The 22,495-nt window shown below is 43.7% G+C and overlaps 1 protein-coding gene across 2 annotated transcripts; it reads right to left on the bottom strand.

Moving 5' to 3' along the window:
• Positions 1-10,066: 10,066 nt before the first annotated feature.
• LOC124255650 (scavenger receptor class F member 1-like) lies at positions 10,067-19,567 on the bottom strand. Of its 2 annotated transcripts, none has more exons than XM_046689544.1 (4): positions 19,515-19,567; positions 18,430-18,780; positions 11,467-11,578; positions 10,067-10,242 (listed from the first exon to the last, which is right to left on the bottom strand). In XM_046689544.1, exons 1-4 carry the CDS (start codon positions 19,564-19,566, stop codon positions 10,098-10,100), a joined length of 660 nt encoding a protein of 219 aa, XP_046545500.1. In that variant the 5' UTR covers position 19,567; the 3' UTR covers positions 10,067-10,097. The 2 variants fall into 2 exon arrangements, with proteins under 2 accessions (XP_046545500.1, XP_046545501.1); XM_046689545.1 differs by having other exon boundaries at positions 18,454-18,780.
• Between the last annotated feature and the right edge of the window lie 2,928 nt (positions 19,568-22,495).

Here is a 22,495-nt window from a genome sequence, read left to right as displayed (position 1 = left end):
ATACTACCAGATATAATGAGAAATAATTTCCATCCATCTGGTAGTTTTGTACATTTGCGGGAAAGTTCGGCGTAAAGTAGATCGTTTGAAAATATCCCCAAATCATATTCGTTCCGACGCTAAATGTGCCATAAGGTCTCAGGTGGACGTTGGCTTGACGTTGGCTTAACGTTGGCTTAACGTTGGATTGACGTTGGCTTGACGTTGGCTTGACGTTGGTTTGACGTTGGCTCGACGTTGGCTTGACGTTGGCCTAACGTTGGCTTGACGTTGGCTTGACGTTGGCTTAACGTTGGCCTGACGTTGGCTTGACGTTGGCTCGACGTTGGCTCGACGTTGGATTAACGCTGACTTAACGTTGGCTTGACGTTGGCTTAACGTTGGCTTGACGTTGGCTTGACGTTGGCTTAACGTTGGCTTGACGTTGGCAGAACGTTGGCTCGACGTTGGCTTGACCCTGGTTCAATTCAACGACACCAAACACAACCACGGTTATCAAGAATACAACAATGTTAATCGGTAAATATTTTACATTATACCCACGAGGTCAACGTATCGGTAGTTGCATACTAATCTTGTACGTCACACGAGTGTCGTATTGCGTTGACCTGTGTCATAACGGCTTGACCTGAGATTCTAACGACTTGATTGGATAACCGATGACCTCTCAGTTAGGTCACATTCTGACGTAACTATTTTTTTTATTCATAACAAACACGTGAATTCATTCATTCTACGACTTAAATGCATTGTGGGAATGTAAACATTGCGAACGTTGCCGTGTCGCTGTTTAATTGTAAGTCGAACTGAGACATTATATCCGTCGAAAAACATAAACACAATGTTTCCACCAGTGATGTTAGCCGAATGAAGCAACTGCAAACCAAGAAACGAGGTGCTACGGAGAAGTTTACTGTAGGAGGTTGTACGAGGCGATGACAACTGACATGCATCGTGACGTCGGTTACCAAGGCAGTGACGTCATTACAGTGACACGTCATGCAAATATTGCACTAGAGTACAAAACTTTTCCGCAACCTCTTAATGAAACCGGTTTCGGTTTGAAACCAAAAACATAACAAAAATACGCTATTTTGTCAATTTAATGCATGTAAGACGTGGGTAATAAATAAAATACCACACTCGGTCTCATTACATACGAATTATACTCGCTTTCGCTCGGTCAGATACCATAGGAAGGACACTCGTTTCGTATAATTCGTATGTAATGAGACCTCGTGTAGTATTCTCTATATATGATACTTTATAAGCAACCATGACCCCAGATTCGACCTTGTGCACACCATTAACGTTTGTTTGCAAATCGAGGTGGTGGAATGGGGTTTAACGTCGCACGACGTGCATGCGTGTGTATGTGTGGCTGCTTGTACTAGCTTAGATGCAACCAAAAAAAAAGAAGAAAGAAACATAATTAAGACACAATTACCATTTATTCATGACATATAATATATACTGACAGGCGAAAGAAACTTTCTCCTCGTTCAATTTGATCTCACCTAAAAACAACAATAAGAAATCGAAGTTTGCAGTTTATAAGTTGTGAAGCAATCACACAGGCACGTGCTAAGTACAAACGTTCGATTTATAACAAGGCTGGTGACTTATGAAACAGGTTATGGTCGACATGGGGTGAGGTGAGGTGAGGTGAAATTGGGTTTAATGTCGTGCTTGAGAATATTTCGCTCATATGACGACGTGCATGCGTGTGTATGTGTAGGTGCGGCTGCTTGTACTAGCCCAGACTGAAGCTGGTTTTATAGTGCTAGCTCACTGAGATACCATGCGGCAGTGAAGCATGAATACCCCACTCAGACACATTATACTGACTCCGAGCCGACCAGTCCTTGTTGTACCCATTAATGCCGAGCGCCAGGCAGGGACCAACAAGTACCAATTTTAACGTCTTTTGGTATGACGCGGTCGGGGATCGAACTCCGCGACCTTCCGCTCTCCGGGCGGACGCTCTAACCACTACACCACGGAGGCGGTGTCGACATGGGGTCAAACTAGAGAATTCACGATCAGTGGGTCCATTCTGGAAACACAGCAAAGCGTGAACAGAAGTCTCTAATAGCGAGTCTGTCCACCTCTGGCTAGAATACATGCACATACACGTCTTCTGACTAAGTTGTGAGGCGTCTGATGACGTCAGCTGGGATTCGCCTCCATTCTTCGACAAGGGATTGAGTCATTTGCTGTATTGTAACTGGTGGATTCTGTCTCCGTTGAATAACTCTATCAAGGTGGTCCCATACGTGCTCGATTGGCGACATATCAGGAGAGCGTGCACGCCATGGCTGGACGTTGACGTTGTTGGCGTGAAAGAAGTTCTGGACAACTCGAGCGACCATATCTGTTTGTCAGCGCGTCCTTCGGTACGGTCTGTAGGCCCTGATACCATAGGCCCGTAGTCTCCTTGACACTATCCTTCGACTCACTGGGTGACCGAGTGCTGTTGACGCTGATGACGTTACAGTCAGGAAGCGGTTTCCAAGGCGTAACGTCCTCAGGTGGCGGTGTTCCTGCGCAGTTGTCACCCGGGGTCTGCCTGTCTGGGGCCTGTCTGAGGTCTGACCAGTTTGTTGGTAACGCCGACGAAGGTTCCTGACGGTCACGAAGGAGCAATTGAAGGTTCTTGCAACGTGACCGTTGTAGCGCTCATTTGCAGCATTCCGATGGCCCTCTCTCGCTCTGCTGAAGTTAACCTCGGCATTGTAAAGTGGTTATCTGCTGAAGTACAATCTGCTCTGTGCTGTGAGGTGGTTTTATACCATGCATGCACGTGCATTTTACCCTTACTTGCAAAACAAGTGCATTTTGCTGTTTTCGATGCAAAGTTGTCAAGAGGTGCGTTTGAGCGCTGGTGTTGGTAAGAATCGAACCAACTATGGGGCACTTTGCATTTGATTATATTTTGATATGTTAATATTATAAAAACAATTGCAAGAGAAAGTTTCTTTTGCTCGTCAGTATATGTATACATTGCTGATTATGAAAAAACAAATAAACAAAATTATAAGCGTTCAATCGCAAATCAAAAGTGCAATATTTTGTACTTGGGTTTACTTCCCTCGAAACGAAACACCCGCGATACCGATTTATTCCCGGAGTGGCCCTTCCCACAGTGGCCCCTGAGCTTTCACCGAACACTCAGGGCTCTTTGTGTGTGCATAGAGATCCTGGGTTTTGTAAATACATGCTCATTTACTGTGTATAACATTTTGCAATCAACAGACATCATAACATGTCATGTGCCTGTCTGTGTAATTACATAATGTGACAGTGATGTGGTCAGTGATCGAAGTTGTGTATTGCATATTGTCATTAGCAGACAGGCAGGCAGACACATAGGTGTCAATAAAATAGACATTGAGTTTTGTCTGTGACAGAGGCATATCTACATCACAGTTAAAAATTCTGACAATGCTAAATAATAACGTTACTTTTACGTATCGTTTGAACTCCGATTTCGCGGGGTTTTTTTCATCGCGTTATTTTCAACTTTATAACCTGAATTTGCATTTTTGATTTGTTACTGTAAGTCCATACCGAAAGGTGTCAGAATCTGCAAAGTTGTGTTTTGCGTTGCATGTAAGCTTTAAACTGGTTTTATAGTGCTAGCTCACTGAGATACCATGCCGCAGTTAAGCACGAATACCCCACTCAGACACATTATACCTACTCCGAGCCGACCAGTCCTTGTTGTACCCATTATGCTGAGCGCCAGACAGGGACCAACAAGTACCATATTTTAACGTCTTTTGGTATGGCGCAGCCGGGAATCGAACTCGCGACCTTCCGCTCTGCGGGCGGACTCCCTAACCACTACACCACATCTCTTATACTATGACCCGTACTCGTTCTCCAGATGCCCGATGAAAGATTGCTGCAGTTTGATTCGCCGCTTGACCTCGATTTTGCATAGCCTAGTTTTGGATCAGTCAGTTCTATGTTCTTGTCGTTGACAAGCTTAGACACCCTGGATCAATCGCCCAATGCTGGGTTTGACGGTAATTCGCCGACCGTGAAACATTCAGTGTTGTGGTCACTGCGCGGTGACATCTGTCAACGTCCAGCATATCAGTAGCCCTAAATAGCCCCAAGAGAGCACTACAGACTCAACAGCATATGTTTATTCACACAATGAATTCAATCAATTACAGCACTACTGTATAACAAGGAGAATCAATATGATAGACGGAAATTATGGTTGACGGATTAATTTACCTTAGTTGAAATTGTCAAAGGTACGACCCCTTCAGCACATTCATACGCCACGTGCAAACTACCCCAGGTATATAGGTGGTAGGCTATATAGACATAAACGTTCCTGCACAGGAAAGGCGGTGGGGTAGCCCAGTGGTTAAAGCGTTCGCTCGTCACGCCGGAGTCCGGGGTTTGATTCCCCACATGGGTGCAATGTGTCCATTTCTGGTGTCCTCCGCCGTGATGTTGCTGGACAGTTGCTAAAGCGGCGTGAAACCAACTCACTCACTCCTGTAAAGGATGTGTGTCGTAATCACCTGTATCTATTTTTTGGCATTAATATCCATATGTCATGACTCCCTACCTTTTAGAAAAGTATAAGTTAGGACTATGGCCAGTTAAATCACATGATCTTGTAACACATACTCATGAAGATCCGGGTTGGAATTGGTCTTCAGCAACCCATGGTTGTCGTAAAAGTCGACTAACGGTTTTGGTGGTCAGGCTTGCTGGCGTGATCGACACAGGTCATCGTATCCCAATTGCGAAGACAGAGGCTCATGATGATGATCACTGGATTGTTTGGTCCAGACTCGATTATTTTCAGACCGCCGCCACATAGCGGGAATATTGCTGAGTGCGGCGTTAAACAACAAACAAACAAATCTACTAGAAAATACTATTACTCCTAAGAACAGCAAAAACATAATGCAATCACATTTATATCAAAAGTCAATCAAGAGTGCCTAGAACTTTAGTCTTAAACTTCAATACGTCGGTTATTGTTGTGGCACACAAACAAATATGACAATATCAAACATCACCAACAACTTTAAACCACGTCCTTGTCGCACAGTTAGAAGTAAGGCACGACAAATTTCCTTTTCCTCATCACTTAAAGCACATGTTCCAGATGACGCCAGTTTTTGCTAGGGGAAGACCACCGGTCTACCCGTGACACCACTTGCAATTGATGCTAGAGGAAGGCCAACACTGCACCCGTGACGCCAGTTGATGCTAGAGGAAGACCAACACTGCACCCGTGACGCCAGTTGATGCTAGAGGAAGACCAACACTCTGCACCCAGTTGATGTGACGCCAGTTGATGCTAGAGGAAGACCAACACTGCACCCGTGACGCCAGTTGATGCTAGAGGAAGACCACCGGTCTACCTGTGTCGCCAGTTAATGTTAGAGGAAGACCCACAACTCCATCCGTGACGCCACTTGATGCTAGAAGAAAACCACCACCCGTGACGCCACTTGATGCTAGAGGAAGACCACCACTCTACCCGTGACGCCACTTAATGCTAGAGGAAGACCACCACTCTACCCGTGACGCCAGTGATGCTAGAGGAAGACCACCACTCTACCCGTGACGCCAGGTGATGCTAGAGGAAGACCACCCTCTACCCGTGACGCCACTTGATGCTAGAGGAAGACCACCACTCTACCCGTGACGCCAGGTGATGCTAGAGGAAGACCAACACTCTACCTGTGACGGCAGTTGATGCTAGAGGAAGACCACCACTCTACCCGTGACGGCAGTTGATGCTAGAGGAAGACCACCACTCTACCTGTGTCGGCAGTTGATGCTTGAGGAAGACCACCACTCTACCCGTGACGCCAGTTGATGCTAGAGGAAGACCACCACTCTACCCGTGACGCCAGGTGATGCTAGAGGAAGACCACCACTCTACCCGTGACGCCAGTTGATGTTAGAGGAAGACCACCACTCTACCTGTGACGCCAGTTGATGCTAGAGGAAGACCACCACTCTACCCGTGATGCCAGTTGCTGCAAGAGGAAGACCAACACTCTACCTGTGACGCCAGTTGATGCTAGAGGAAGACCACCACTCTACCCGTGACGCCAGTTGATGCTAGAGGAAGACCACCACTCTACCCGTGACGCCAGTTGATGCTTGAGGAAGACCACCACTCTACCCGTGACGCCAGTTGATGCTAGAGGAAGACCACCACTCTACCCGTGACGCCAGGTGATGCTAGAGGAAGACCACCACTCTACCCGTGACGCCAGGTGATGCTAGAGGAAGACCACCACTCTACCCGTGACGCCAGTTGATGCTAGAGGAAGACCACCACTCTACCTGTGACGCCAGTTGATGCTAGAGGAAGACCACCACTCTACCCGTGATGCCAGTTGCTGCAAGAGGAAGACCACCACTCTACCCGTGACGCCAGTTGATGCTAGAGGAAGACCACCGCTCTACCCGTGACGGCAGTTGATGCTAGAGGAAGACCACCACTCTACCTGTGACGGCAGTTGATGCTTGAGGAAGACCACCACTCTACCCGTGATGCCAGTTGATGCTAGAGGAAGACCACCACTCTACCCGTGACGCCAGGTGATGCTAGAGGAAGACCACCACTCTACCCGTGACGCCAGTTGATGCTAGAGGAAGACCACCACTCTACCTGTGACGCCAGTTGATGCTAGAGGAAGACCACCACTCTACCCGTGATGCCAGTTGCTGCAAGAGGAAGACCACCACTGCACCGTGACGCCAGTTGATGCTAGAGGAAGACCACCACTCTACCAGTTGATGTGACCACCACTCTACCCGTGACGCCAGTTGATGCTTGAGGAAGACCAACACTGCACCCGTGACGCCAGGTGATGCTAGAGGAAGACCACCACTCTACCCGTGACGCCAGTTGATGCTAGAGGAAGACCATACCACTCTACCCGTGACGCCAGTTGATGCTAGAGGAAGACCACCACTCTACCCGTGACGCCAGTTGATGTTAGAGGAAGACCACCACTCTACCTGTGACGCCAGTTGATGCTAGAGGAAGACCACCACTCTACCCGTGACGCCAGTTGCTGCAAGAGGAAGACCAACACTGCACCCGTGACGCCAGTTGATGCTAGAGGAAGACCACCACTCTACCCGTGACGCCAGTTGATGCTAGAGGAAGACCACCACTCTACCCGTGACGCCAGTTGATGCTAGAGGAAGACCACCACTCTAGAGGAAGACTACCTGTGACGCCAGTTGATGCTAGAGGAAGACCACCACTCTACCCGTGACGCCAGTTGATGCAAGAGGAAGACCAACACTGCTACCCGTGACGCCAGTTGATGCTAGAGGAAGACCACCACTCTACCCGTGACGCCAGGTGATGCTAGAGAGGAAGACCACCACTCTACCCGTGACGCCAGTTGCTGCAAGAGGAAGACCAACACTGCACCCGTGACGCCAGTTGATGCTAGAGGAAGACCACCACTCTACCCGTGACGCCAGTTGATGCTAGAGGAAGACCACCACTCTACCCGTGACGCCAGTTGATGCTAGAGGAAGACCACCACTCTACCCGTGACGCCAGTTGATGCTAGAGGAAGACCACCACTCTACCCGTGACGCCAGTTGATGCTAGAGGAAGACCACCACTGCTACCCGTGACGCCAGTTGATGCTAGAGGAAGACCACCACTCTACCCGTGACGCCAGTTGATGCTAGAGGAAGACCACCACTCTACCCGTGACGCCAGTTGATGCTAGAGGAAGACCACCACTCTACCCGTGACGCCAGTTGATGCTAGAGGAAGACCACCACTCTACCCGTGACGCCAGTTGATGCTAGAGGAAGACCAACACTGCACCCGTGACGCCAGTTGATGCTAGAGGAAGACCACCACTGCACCCGTGACGCCAGTTGATGCTAGAGGAAGACCACCACTCTACCCGTGACGCCAGTTGATGCTAGAGGAAGACCAACACTGCACCCGTGACGCCAGTTGATGCTAGAGGAAGACCACCACTCTACCCGTGACGCCAGTTGATGCTTGAGGAAGACCAACACTGCACCCGTGACGCCAGTTGATGCTAGAGGAAGACCAACACTGCACCCGTGACGCCAGGTGATGCTAGAGGAAGACCACCACTCTACCCGTGACGCCAGTTGATGCTAGAGGAAGACCACCACTCTACCCGTGACGCCAGTTGATGCTAGAGGAAGACCAACACTGCACCCGTGACGCCAGTTGATGCTAGAGGAAGACCACCACTCTACCCGTGACGCCAGTTGATGCTAGAGGAAGACCACCACTCTACCCGTGACGCCAGTTGATGCTAGAGGAAGACCACCACTCTACCCGTGACGCCAGGTGATGCTAGAGGAAGACCACCACTGCACCCGTGACGCCAGTTGATGCTAGAGGAAGACCACCACTCTACCCGTGACGCCAGTTGATGCTAGAGGAAGACCACCACTCTACCCGTGACGCCAGTTGATGCTAGAGGAAGACTACCACTCTACCCGTGACGCCAGTTGATGCTAGAGGAAGACCACCACTCTACCCGTGACGCCAGTTGATGCTAGAGGAAGACCACCACTCTACCCGTGACGCCAGTTGATGCTAGAGGAAGACCACCACTCTACCCGTGACGCCAGTTGATGCTAGAGGAAGACCACCACTCTACCCGTGACGCCAGGTGATGCTAGAGGAAGACCAACACTCTACCCGTGACGCCAGTTGATGCTAGAGGAAGACCACCACTCTACCCGTGACGCCAGTTGATGCTAGAGGAAGACCACCACTCTACCCGTGACGCCAGTTGATGCTAGAGGAAGACCACCACTCTACCCGTGACGCCAGGTGATGCTAGAGGAAGACCACCACTGCACCCGTGACGCCAGTTGATGCTAGAGGAAGACCACCACTCTACCCGTGACGCCAGTTGATGCTAGAGGAAGACCACCACTCTACCCGTGACGCCAGTTGATGCTAGAGGAAGACCACCACTCTACCCGTGACGCCAGTTGATGCTAGAGGAAGACCACCACTCTACCCGTGACGCCAGTTGATGCTAGAGGAAGACCACCACTCTACCCGTGACGCCAGTTGATGCTAGAGGAAGACCACCACTCTACCTGTGACGCCAGTTGATGCTAGAGGAAGACCAACACTGCACCCGTGACGCCAGTTGATGCTAGAGGAAGACCACCACTCTACCCGTGACGCCAGTTGATGCTAGAGGAAGACCACCACTCTACCCGTGACGCCAGTTGATGCTAGAGGAAGACCACCACTCTACCCGTGACGCCAGTTGATGCTGAGAGGAGGAAGACCACCACTCTACCCGTGACGCCAGTTGATGCTAGAGGAAGACCACCACTCTACCCGTGACGCCAGTTGATGCTAGAGGAAGACCACCACTCTACCCGTGACGCCAGTTGATGCTAGAGGAAGACCACCACTCTACCTGTGACGCCAGTTGATGCTAGAGGAAGACCACCACTCTACCCGTGACGCCAGTTGATGCTAGAGGAAGACCACCACTCTACCCGTGACGCCAGTTGATGCTAGAGGAAGACCACCACTCTACCCGTGACGCCAGTTGATGCTAGAGGAAGACCACCACTCTACCCGTGACGCCAGTTGATGCTAGAGGAAGACCACCACTCTACCCGTGACGCCAGTTGATGCTAGAGGAAGACCACCACTCTACCCGTGACGCCAGTTGATGCTAGAGGAAGACCACCACTCTACCCGTGACGCCAGTTGATGCTAGAGGAAGACCACTCTACCTGATGCTCTACCTGTGACGCCAGTTGATGCTAGAGGAAGACCACCACTCTACCTGTGACGCCAGTTGATGCTAGAGGAAGACCACCACTCTACCCGTGACGCCAGCTGATGCTAGAGGAAGACCACCACTCTACCCGTGACGCCAGTTGATGCTAGAGGAAGACCACCACTCTACCTGTGACGCCAGTTGATGCTAGAGGAAGACCACCACTCTACCCGTGACGCCAGGTGATGCTAGAGGAAGACCACCACTCTACCCGTGACGCCAGTTGATGCTAGAGGAAGACCACCACTCTACCCGTGACGCCAGGTGATGCTAGAGGAAGACCACCACTCCACCCGCGACGTTGTCATCCACTTCAGCGTATGCTTCAGTCGTGTGTCGAACTGTATCAGGTGAAGATCCTCTTTGGAATTGTATGTGATGATATTCCTCCTCCACTTGCTCTCGTGATCCCTCTCTAAAACAAAACGTCCCCAATCACTGTAAGTTTTTTTTTTACATACGTATGTATGTATGCATGCATGTATGTATGTATGTATGTATGTATGTATGTATGTATGTATGTATGTATGTATGTATGTATGTATGTATGTATGTATGTATGTATGTATGTATGTATGTATGTATGTATGTATGTATGCATGTATGTATGTATGCATGCATGCATGAATGTATATGTATGTATGTTTACATGCATGCTTGTGTATACATGCATGCATCCATGCATGTTTGAATGTGTGTGTGTGTGTGTGTGCACGCATGTGAACACTGAAATATGGCTTGACTCCAATAAGGTTTAATAATCAGAAGCTTCACAATCGTATGGCAGACTCTGGTTCCCGCTATAGAACAGGAAGTAGGCTTGGTTAACACCAAAACTTGGCTTAACATATAAACATAGAAAACTAGGATCCAATATCGAAATACGGATTTGTAATTCTACAACCACCTCTGGGGACAAGTTATGGATGTCAGGCCCTCTGTTATCAGGAACACAACGTTTAGGAGTATACTCTTGTTCCTATACCACCTGGTGAATATACTTCGAAGCGTTGTGTTGCTATCATAATAGATAAGTTGATATCCATGATTTTCCAAGTAACCTGAATCACTACTAAATTACTATGACATTAAACTCTATTTATACTTTAAATGTCAACTTCGAGTACATGTTTATATCATTCCAAATAATAAATCTGATATAACATTGTGTATTATTGTCGTGTCACATTGTCCTGCTCGACAAAGGATAAGCACGATATAGTCACAGGATAGTCACATTTAGATTGATCACGGTGTAAGAATCTACATCGAAACGTTGCAACAAACAAGAGGCTGTTATCCTTGAGTGAGTGAGTGAGTGAGTGAGTGAGCACTCAGTAATATTCCAGCTATATGGCGGCGGTCTGGACATACTCGAATCTCGACCAGACAATCAAGTGATCAACAGCATCAGCATCAATCTACCCAACTGGGATGTGTCAACCAAGTCAGCGAGCCTGACCACCCGATCCCGTTAGTCGCCTCTTACGACAAGCATGGGTTGCTGAAGATCAATTCTAACCGGATCTGCACGGCTCTGTCCTTAAATAATCCTAGAATGCTGACAATTGATTCAGTGGACCACATATAATCAGGGATGCCGAGAATGAAGACAAAAGAGAATGTACACCATACTCACTGTTTTATGTGCCAGCATTTCAGGACGATTCCGACAAGTATTGTGAAGGTGAAAAACACAAAAAACAAGGACAGTGCAACCACTGCCGTGTTTAAATATGTGGAGTGGCTACCTGAAACATAGCAAACACACGATATCATTGTGTTTTATGGATGACATTATTAACAGAATACACATTAGCATTGGATGACATTAATAATATCTGGATGACAGTAATAATAAACCCCCGTTATCAGTGTGTTATCTGGATGACATTAATAATAAATCCCCGATATCAGTGTGTTATCTGGATGACATTAATAATAAACCACCGTTATCATCGTGTTATCTGGAAGACATTAATAATAAACCCCCGTTGGCAGTGTGTTATCTGGATGCTATTAATAGTAAACCCCGTTATCAGTGTGTAATCTGGATGACATTAATAGTAAACCCCGTTATCAGTGTGTTATCTAGGTGGCATAATTGTAAACCCCGTTATCAGTGTGTTATCTGGATGACATTAATAATAAACCCCCGTTATCAGTGTGTTATCTGGATGACATTAATAATAAACCCCGTTATCAGTGTGTTATCTGGATGACATTAATAGTAAACCCCGTTATCAGTGTGTTATCTTGATGATATCAATAGTAAACCCCCGTTATCAGTGTGTTATCTGGATGACATTAATAAGTAAACCCCGTTATCAGTGTGTTATCTGGATGACATTAATAGTAAACCCCCGTTATCAGTGTGTTATCTGGATGACATTAATAGTAAACCCCGTTATCAGTGTGTTATCTGGATGGCATTAATAGTAAACCCCCGTTATCAGTGTGTTATCTGGATGACATTAATAGTAAACCCCGTTATCAGTGTGTTATCTGGATGACATTAATAGTAAACCCCGTTATCAGTGTGTTATCTGGATGACATTAATAGTAAACCCCGTTATCAGTGTGTTATCTGGATGACATTAATAGTAAACCCCGTTATCAGTGTGTTATCTGGATGGCATTAATAGTAAACCCCCGTTATCAGTATCTTATCTGGATGACATTAATAGTAAACCCCCGTTATCAGTGTGTCAGGTGGATGACATCAATAGTAAACCCGCGTTATCAGTGTGTTATCTGGATGGCATTAATAGTAAACCCCCGTTATCAGTGTGTTATCTGGATGACATTAATCATGAACCCCCGTTGTCAGTGTGTTATCTGGATGACATTAATAGTAAACCCCCGTTGGCAGTGTGTTATCTGGATGATATTAATAATAAACCCCGTTGTCAGTGTGTTATCTGGATGTATCTGGATGACACATTAATAAGTAAACCCCCGTTGTCAGTGTGTTATCTGGATAGCATTAATAGTAAACCCCGTTGTCAGTGTGTTATCAGGATGACATTAATAGCAAATCCCCGTTATCAGTGTGTTATCTGGATGGCATTAATAGTAAATCCCCATTATCATTGTGTTATCTGGATGGCATTAATAGTAAACCCCGTTGTCAGTGTGTTATCTGAATGACATTAATAGTAAACCCCCGCTATCAGTGTGTTATCTGGATGACATTAATAATAAACCCCCGTTATCAGTGTGTTATCTGGATGACATTAATAACAAACCCCTGTTGTCAGTGCGTTAGGTGGATGACATCAATAGTAAACCACCGTTATCAGTGTGTTATCTGGGTGGCATTAAAAGTTTACCCCCGTTATCAGTGTGTTATCTGGATGACATTAACAGTAAACCCCCGTTATCAGTGTGTTAGGTGGATGACATCAATAGTAAACCACCGTTATCAGTGTATTATCTAGGTGGAACCCCCGTTATCAGTGTGTTAACTGGATGCTATTAATAGTAAACCCCCGTTATCAGTGTGTTATCTGGATGACATCAATAGTGAACCCCTGTTATCAGTTTGTTATCTGCATGGCTCCAATAGTAAAACCCGTAATCAGTGTGTTATCTGGATGGCATTAATAGTAAACCCGCGTTATTAGTCTATTATCTGGATGGCATTAACAGTAAAACCCTGTTATCAGTGTGTTATCTAGATCACATTAACAGTAAACCTCCGTTATCAGTGTGTTATGTGGATGGCATTAATAGTAAACCCCTGTTATCAGTGTGTTATCTGGATGACATTTACACTAAACCGCCGTTATCAGTGTGTTCTCTCGATGACATTAATAGTAAACCCCCGTTGTCAGTGTGTTATCTGGATGGCATTAATAGTAAACCCATGTTTTCAGTGTGTTATCTGGATGGCTTCAATAGTAAAACCCGTAATCAGTGTGTTATCTGGATGCTATTAAGTGTAAAGCCCCGTTATCAGTATGTTATCTGGATGACATAATAGTAAAACCCCGTTATCTGTGTGTTATCTGGAAGCTATTAATAGTAAACCCCCGTTATCAGTGTGTTATCTGGATGACATTAATAATAAACCCCGTTGTCAGTGTGTTATCTGGATGCTTTTAATAGTAACCCCCGTTATCAGTGTATTATCTAGGTGGCATTAATAGTAATGCCCCGTTGTCAGAGTGTTATCTGGATGACATTATTAGTAAACTCCCGTTATCAGTGTGTTATCTGGATGACATTAATAATAAACCCCCGTTATCAGTGTGTTATCTGGATGACATCAGTAGTAAACCGCGTTATCAGTGTGTTATCTGGATGGCTTCAATAGTAAACCCCCGTTATCAGTGTGTTATCTGGATGGCATCAAAAGTAATCCCCGATTATCAGTGTGTTATCTGGATGCTATTAATAGTAAACCCATGTTATCAGTGTGTTATCTGGATGACATTAATAGCAAACCCCCGTTGTCAGTGTGTTATCTGGATGCTATTAATAGTAAACTCATGTTATCAGTGTGTTATCTGGATGGCATTAATGGTAAACCCCCGTTGTCAGTGTGTTATCTGGATGACATTAATAGTAAACCCCCGTTCTCAGTGTGTTATCTAGGTGGCATTAATAGTAAACCCATGTTGTCAGTGTGTTATCTGGATGACATAAATAGTAAACCCCGTTGTCAGTGTGTTATCTGGATGACATTAATAGTAAACTCATGTTGTCAGTGTGTTATCTGGGTGACATTAATAGTAAACCCCCGTTGTCAGTGTGTTATCTGGATGACATCAGTAGTAAACCCCGTTATCAGTGTGTTATCTGGATGGCTTCAATAGTAAACCCCCGTTATCAGTGTGTTATCTGGATGGCATCAAAAGTAATCCCCGATTATCAGTGTGTTATCTGGATGCTACTAATAGTAAACCCATGTTATCAGTGTGTTATCTGGATGACATTAATAGCAAACACCCGTTGTCAGTGTGTTATCTGGATGACATTAATAGCAAACCCCGTTGTCAGTGTGTTATCTGGATGGCATTAATAGTAAACCCCCGTTGTCAGTGTGTTATCTGGATGGCATTAATAGTAAACCGCCGTTGTCAGTGTGCTATCTCGACGACATTAATAATAAACCCCGTTGTTAGTGTGTTATCTATATGATATTAATAGTAAACCCATGTTATCAGTGTGTTATCTAGATGACAGTACTAGCAAACCCCCGTTGTAAGTGTGTTATCTGGATGACATTAATAGTAAACCCCGTTGTCAGTGTGTTATCTGGATGACATTAATAGTAAACTCCGTTGTCAGTGTGTTATCTGGATGACATTAATAGTAAACCCCCGTTGTCAGTGTGTTAACTGGATGACATTAATAGTAAACCCGCGTTATCAGTGTGTTATCTGGATGACATTAATAATAAACCCCGTTGTCAGTTTGTTATCTGGATGACATTAATAGTAAACCCCGTTATCAGTGTGTTATCTGGATGACATTAATAATAAAGCCCCGTTGTCAGTGTGTTATCTGGATGCTATTAATAGTAAACCCCCGTTATCAGTGTGTTATCTGGATGGCATTAATAGTAAACCCCCGTTATCAGTGTGTTATCTTGATGGTATTAGTAGTAAACCCCCGTTATCAGTGTGTTATCTTGATGGCATTAATATTAAACCCCCGTTATCAGTGTGTTATCCGGGTGGCATTAATAGTAAACATCTACGGAGAAGATACTTACATCTACGAGAAGGAGATACTTACATCTATGTAAGGGAGAAACTTACATCTACGGAGAAGATACTTACATCTACGGAGAAGATACTTACATCTACGAGAAGGAGATACTTACATCTATGTAAGGCAGATACTTACATCTACGGAGAAGATACTTACATCTACGAAGAGATACTTACATCTATGTAGGGAGATACTGACATCTACGGAGAAGATACTTACATCTACGAGAAGGAGATACTTACATCTATGTAAGGGAGATACTTACATCTACGGAGAAGATACTTACATCTACGAGAAGGAGATACTTACATCTATGTAAGGGAGATACTGACATCTACGGAGAAGATACTTACATCTACGAGAAGGAGATACTTACATCTATGTAAGGGAGATACTTACATCTACGGAAGATACTTACATCTACGAGAAGGAGATACTTACATCTATGTAAGGGAGATACTGACATCTACGGAGAAGATACTTACATCTACGAGAAGGAGATACTTACATCTATGTACGGGAGATACTTACATCTACGGAGAAGATACTTACATCTACGGAGAAGATACTTACATCTACGGAGAAGATACTTACATCTACGAGAAGGAGATACTTACATCTATGTAAGGGAGATACTTACATCTACGGAGAAGATACTTACATCTACGAGAAGGAGATACTTACATCTATGTAAGGGAGATACTTACATCTACGGAGAAGATACTTACATCTACGAGAAGGAGATACTTACATCTATGTAAGGGAGATACTTACATCTACGGAGAAGATACTTACATCTACGAGAAGGAGATACTACATCTGAGGGAGATACTTACATCTACGGAGAAGATACTTACATCTACGGAGAAGATACTTACATCTATGTAAGGGAGATACTGACATCTACGGAGAAGATACTTACAGCTACGGAGAAGATACTTACATCTATGTAAGGGAGATACTGACATCTACGGAGAAGATACTTACATCTACGGAGAAGATACTTACATCTACGAGAAGGAGATACTTACATCTATGTAAGGGAGATACTGACATCTACGGAGAAGATACTTACATCTACGAGAAGGAGATACTTACATCTATGTAAGGGAGATACTGACATCTATGTAAGGGAGATACTTACATCTACGGAGAAGATACTTACATCTACGAGAAGGAGATACTTCCATCTACGGAGAAGATACTTACATCTACGGAGAAGATACTTACATCTACGGAGAAGATACTTACATCTACGAGAAGGAGATACTTACATCTATGTTAGGGAGATACTGACATCTACGGAGAAGATACTTACATCTACGAGAAGGAGATACTTACATCTATGTAAGGGAGATATTTACATCTATGGAGAAGAAACTTACATCTACGAGAAGGAGATACTTACATCTACGAAGAAAAACGTTACATCTACGATTAAGATACTTACATCTACGGAGAAGAAAATTACATCTACGAAGAAAAACCTTACATCTTCGATGAAGATACTTACATCTACGGAGAAGAATTATGTTACTAAAGTCAATAACTCGATCGTAGATTATACCGTCCCCTAAATAGATAATGATACCATGTCCTTACATATAAGCATATCATTCTGGTAGATGAAAGTAACTTCTATTTAGATTAAGGTATCATCTACGTAGAAGTAACGTATCATCTACATAAATGTAAGTATATTCTAACTAGATGATAAAATGTTTTTTAGACTGAAGCATTAACATGCTTCCATATTGTTACTGTTATACATGATATACATCCATAAACAGTTCTTACAGCCAGTGTTGTCACTGTTATACATGATATACATCCATAAACAGTTCTTACAGCCAGTGTTGTCACTGTTATACATGATATACATCCATAAACAGTTCTTACAGCCAGTGTTGTCACTGTTATACATGATATACATCCATAAACAGTTCTTACAGCCAGTGTTGTCACTGTTATACATGATATACATCCATAAACAGTTCTTACAGCCAGTGTTGTCACTGTTATACATGATATACATCCATAAACAGTTCTTACAGCCAGTGTTGTCACTGTTATACATGATATACATCCATAAACAGTTCTTACAGCCAGTGTTGTCACTGTTATACATGATATACATCCATAAACAGTTCTTACAGCCAGTGTTGTCACTGTTATACATGATATACATCCATAAACAGTTCTTACAGCCAGTGTTGTCACTGTTATACATGATATACATCCATAAACAGTTCTTACAGCCAGTGTTGTCACTGTTATACATGATATACATCCATAAACAGTTCTTACAGCCAGTGTTGTCACTGTTATACATGATATACATCCATAAACAGTTCTTACAGCCAGTGTTGTCACTGTTATACATGATATACATCCATAAACAGTTCTTACAGCCAGTGTTGTCACTGTTATACATGATATACATCCATAAACAGTTCTTACAGCCAGTGTTGTCACTGTTATACATGATATACATCCATAAACAGTTCTTACAGCCAGTGTTGTCACTGTTATACATGATATACATCCATAAACAGTTCTTACAGCCAGTGTTGTCACTGTTATACATGATATACATCCATAAACAGTTCATGATATACAGCCAGTGTTGTCACTGTTGTCACTGTATACATGATATACATCCATAAACAGTTCTTACAGCCAGTGTTGTCACTGTTATACATGATATACATCCATAAACAGTTCTTACAGCCAGTGTTGTCACTGTAATACATGATATACATCCATAAACAGTTCTTACAGCCAGTGTTGTCACTGTAATACATGATATACATCCATAAACAGTTCTTACAGCCAGTGTTGTCACTGTTATACATGATATACATCCATAAACAGTTCTTACAGCCAGTGTTGCAAGTATTCTTACAGTCAGTCCCGTAGTATGAGTCCACACATCCAGACACACAGGATGATCCCAGCTGACAATATCCTCCATCACAACCACCTGGACATGCTGTACAGTTACCTCCTGGACTGTCACATGGGATGTTGCAGCTGGTACCTTGAAATCCAGGGACACATCCATATGTGCAGTTATCACTGCCAATGTTGGAATTCGAGCACGTCTTGTTTCTACAGTTCTTGCTGCAATTAGACATGCATTTGTTGTCGTAGAAACCGGGGTCGCAGTCGGTGATGCAGTGGCCTGTGTTGTTACAGTGTGAACAGTGCTGGCTATCAGAGCAATAGGTTGCTGCAACATTAACACAATTTAAAATGACACACACTGAAATTTGGAATCGAGATATCGAGAATCCAGTATGTATGTATGTATGTATGTATGTATGTATGTATGTATGTATGTATGTATGTATGTATGTATGTATGTATGTATGTATGTATGTATGTATGTATGTATGTATGTATGTATGTATGTATGTATGTATGTATGTATGTATGTATGTATGTATGTATGTGTGTGTGTATGTATGTATGTATGTATGTATGTATGTATGTGTGTGTGTGTGTGTATGTATGTATGTATGTATGTATGTATGTATGTATGTGTGTGTGTGTGTATGTATGTATGTATGTATGTATGTATGTATGTGTGTATGTATGTATGTATGTATGTATGTATGTATGTATATATGTGTATGTATGTATGTATGTATGTATGTATGTATCTTTATATGTGTGTGACGTGTGGGACATGTGTGTTTTGTGTGTATGCATGGATGGATGTGTGTGTTGTGTGTGTATATATGTGTATATGTGTGCTACTCGTATGTATGTTTATATGTTTGCATGAGTGTATGCGTGTGTGCATGTATGCCTTATCTGTGTTAGTCTGTGTGTGTTTGTGTTTGTGTTTGCTCGCATTGATGTATGTATGTATGTGGGGAGGGGTTCGACTGGATGAATACATATATACTTTAAGTATGTGGAAAACATGATAAAATCATTTCCATACCTCTGCACACTTACCTAAAGAAGAAACGACCAAACAGCTAAAGCAGAACTTTGCCAACAAGCTCATTGTGTTCTAAAAATAGAATACACCAAATTTATAACAGGTAAGGAAAGGTGAGTGAGTGAGTGAGTTTAGTTTTATGCCGCACTCAGCAATATCCCAGCTATATTGTCGCAGTCTGTAAATAATTGAGTCTTGACCAGATAATCCAGTGATCAACAGCATGAGCATCGATCTGCGCAATTGGGAACCGATGACATGTGTCAACCAAGTCAGCGAGCCTGACCACCCGATCCCGTTAGTCGCCTCTTACAAGCATAGTCGCCTTTCATGGCAAGCATGGGTTGCTGAAGACCTATTCTACCCCGGATCTTCACGGGTCAGGTAAGCAATGGCCACTCATACGGATATAAGAAAATATTTAACACAGATCTCAACGTTTGCATAAGAAGGATTTAAGTTGGGGAACAAAATAAGTGGTTTTAGAATCTTAAAACAAGAACAAGGAAAAACAAATATTCAAGCGTATATACATAGTTTTGTTTTCCCGCAGAAGTATGAATGATTAACACAAAATTGGTAACCATTCCAACAATAGGTATATCTACACAGTAGGGGCACCATGACATGCATCAACCAAGTCCGCAATCCTGATCACTCGATCCCGTTAACCGCATGGTAGGACAAACATTAGCGGGTTACCGTTACGAATATGGAGAAACATGCACATACTTGCTGTTGTTAGGAGATATCTGTGAACTGAACAGATGAAATACACGCTTCTCTTCAATATGAAACTACACTATCGAAATGTTTATGACTAACACGATAGTGCAAACGACATTGTAAGAATATGTATGGTCTTACACGGACCTGTTTCCTCTGCGTCGATAATATTCTTGAGTTGGCTGACAAATTCGAAAAACGAAACAAGGAAATATCTCTATTCAGGGCACACTAGCAACAAACATATACTGAGGGAAACAAATAAGGGAACGCGGTTCAAAACAGTGTTCCTTTGAGAGAGAGAGAGAGAGAGAGAGAGAGAGAGAGAGAGAGAGAGAGAGAGAGAGAGAGAGAGAGAGAGAGAGAGAGAGAGAGAGAGAGAGAGAGAGAGAGAGAGAGAGAGAGAGAGAGAGAGAGACAGACAGAGAGATTATTATTTCGTAATAGACAGAGAGGTCACTCTGGAAATACACCGAGGCGACTTACGTGATCGAGCGATCACTGGACTGGCTGGTAAAGATTCTATTATTTACCGACCGCCGCCATATACATGAAGTTGGAATATTACTGAGTGCAGCGTTAAACAACCAGCCAACCAACCAACCAGCCAACCAACCAGCCAACCAGCCAACCGACCCACCAACCGATGAATTGGGCGAGTCTTTGGTTTCTTACCCAGGTGTGTTGCTGTATTGTAATTCATTCGGAGTAATTTGTATTGATATCTAAACTTAGCTAATTATAGAACATGGTTGTTAAAACTATTGTTTCCACTTAAACATAGACACGGAACACAGCACTTCTTATTCGGATAACGTGTGTCCGCTTGACATAGTTTCAGTCTGAGAAGTAAACGTTTTATCGTGGAGCGTTTGGTTGTGAAATGTTACATTTTCCTTCTCTCGGGTAGCGATGTCGGATTCGGTAATGCGTCGTGATGTGTTCTCGTAAGCAGTACTCGAGGCCGTTATCAGTAATCGTCGTTGGTATTACAAGGGAATGTTAATGTTTGTTAATGAATGTCGGTAATGCTGGTAATGTCGGTATGTTGGTAATGTCGGTATGTTGGTAATGTCGGTAACGTTGGTAATGTCGGTTCTGTTGGTAATGTCGGTAATGTTGGTAATGTCGGTAATGTTGGTAATGTCGGTAAAGCCGGTAATGTTGGTAATGTTGCTAAAGATGGTAATGTTGGTAATGTCGGTAAAGCCGGTAATGTTGGTAATGTCGGTAATGTCGGTAATGTCGCTAATGTGGGTAATGTGGGTAATGTTGGTAATGCTGGTAATGCTGGTAATGTTGGTAATGTTGGTAATGTTGGTAATGTTGGTAATGTCGGTAATGTTGGTAATGTCGGTAATGTTGGTAATGTTGGTAATGTCGGTAATGTCGGTAATGTTGGTAATGTCGGTAATGTTGGTAATGTCGGTAATGTTGGTAATGTCGGTAATGTTGGTAATGTCGGTAATGTTGGTAATGTCGGTAATGTCGGTAATGTCGGTAATGTCGGTAATGTTGGTAATGTCGGTAATGTCGGTAATGTTGGTAATGTTGGTAATGTCGGTAATGTTGGTAATGTCGGTAATGTCGGTAATGGTAATGTCGGTAATGTCGGTAATGTCGGTAATGTTCGGTAATGTCGGTAATGTCGGTAATGTTGGTAATGTCGGTAATGTTGGTAATGTCGGTCGGTAATGTTGGTAATGTCGGTAATGTTGGTAATGTCGGTAATGTCGGTAATGTTGGTAATGTTGGTAATGTCGGTAATGTTGGTAATGTCGGTAATGCTGGTAATGTTGGTAATGTTGGTAATGCTGGTAATGTTGGTAATGTTGGTAATGTCGGTAATGTTCGGTAATGTTGGTAATGTCGGTAATGTGTCGGTAATGTCGGTAATGTCGGTAATGTTGGTAATGTTGGTAATGTTGGTAATGTCGGTAATGTTGGTAATGTTGGTAATGTCGGTAATGTCGGTAATGTTGGTAATGTCGGTAATGTCGGTAATGTTGGTAATGTCGGTAATGTTGGTAATGTCGGTAAATGGTCGGTAATGTTGGTAATGTCGGTAATGTTGGTAATGTCGGTAATGTGGTAATGTTGGTAATGTCGGTAATGTCGGTAATGTTGGTAATGTCGGTAATGTCGGTAATGTTGGTAATGTTGGTAATGTTGGTAATGTCGGTAATGTTGGTAATGTTGGTAATGTCGGTAATGTTGGTAATGTTGGTAATGTCGGTAATGTTGGTAATGTTGGTAATGTCGGTAATGT

The sequence above is a fragment of the Haliotis rubra genome, unplaced genomic scaffold, assembly GCF_003918875.1.
Source record: "Haliotis rubra isolate DU_JTF1 unplaced genomic scaffold, ASM391887v1 Scf604, whole genome shotgun sequence".
Classification (NCBI taxonomy): domain Eukaryota; kingdom Metazoa; phylum Mollusca; class Gastropoda; order Lepetellida; family Haliotidae; genus Haliotis; species Haliotis rubra.
This window is presented reverse-complemented; position numbering and strand designations above follow the sequence as displayed.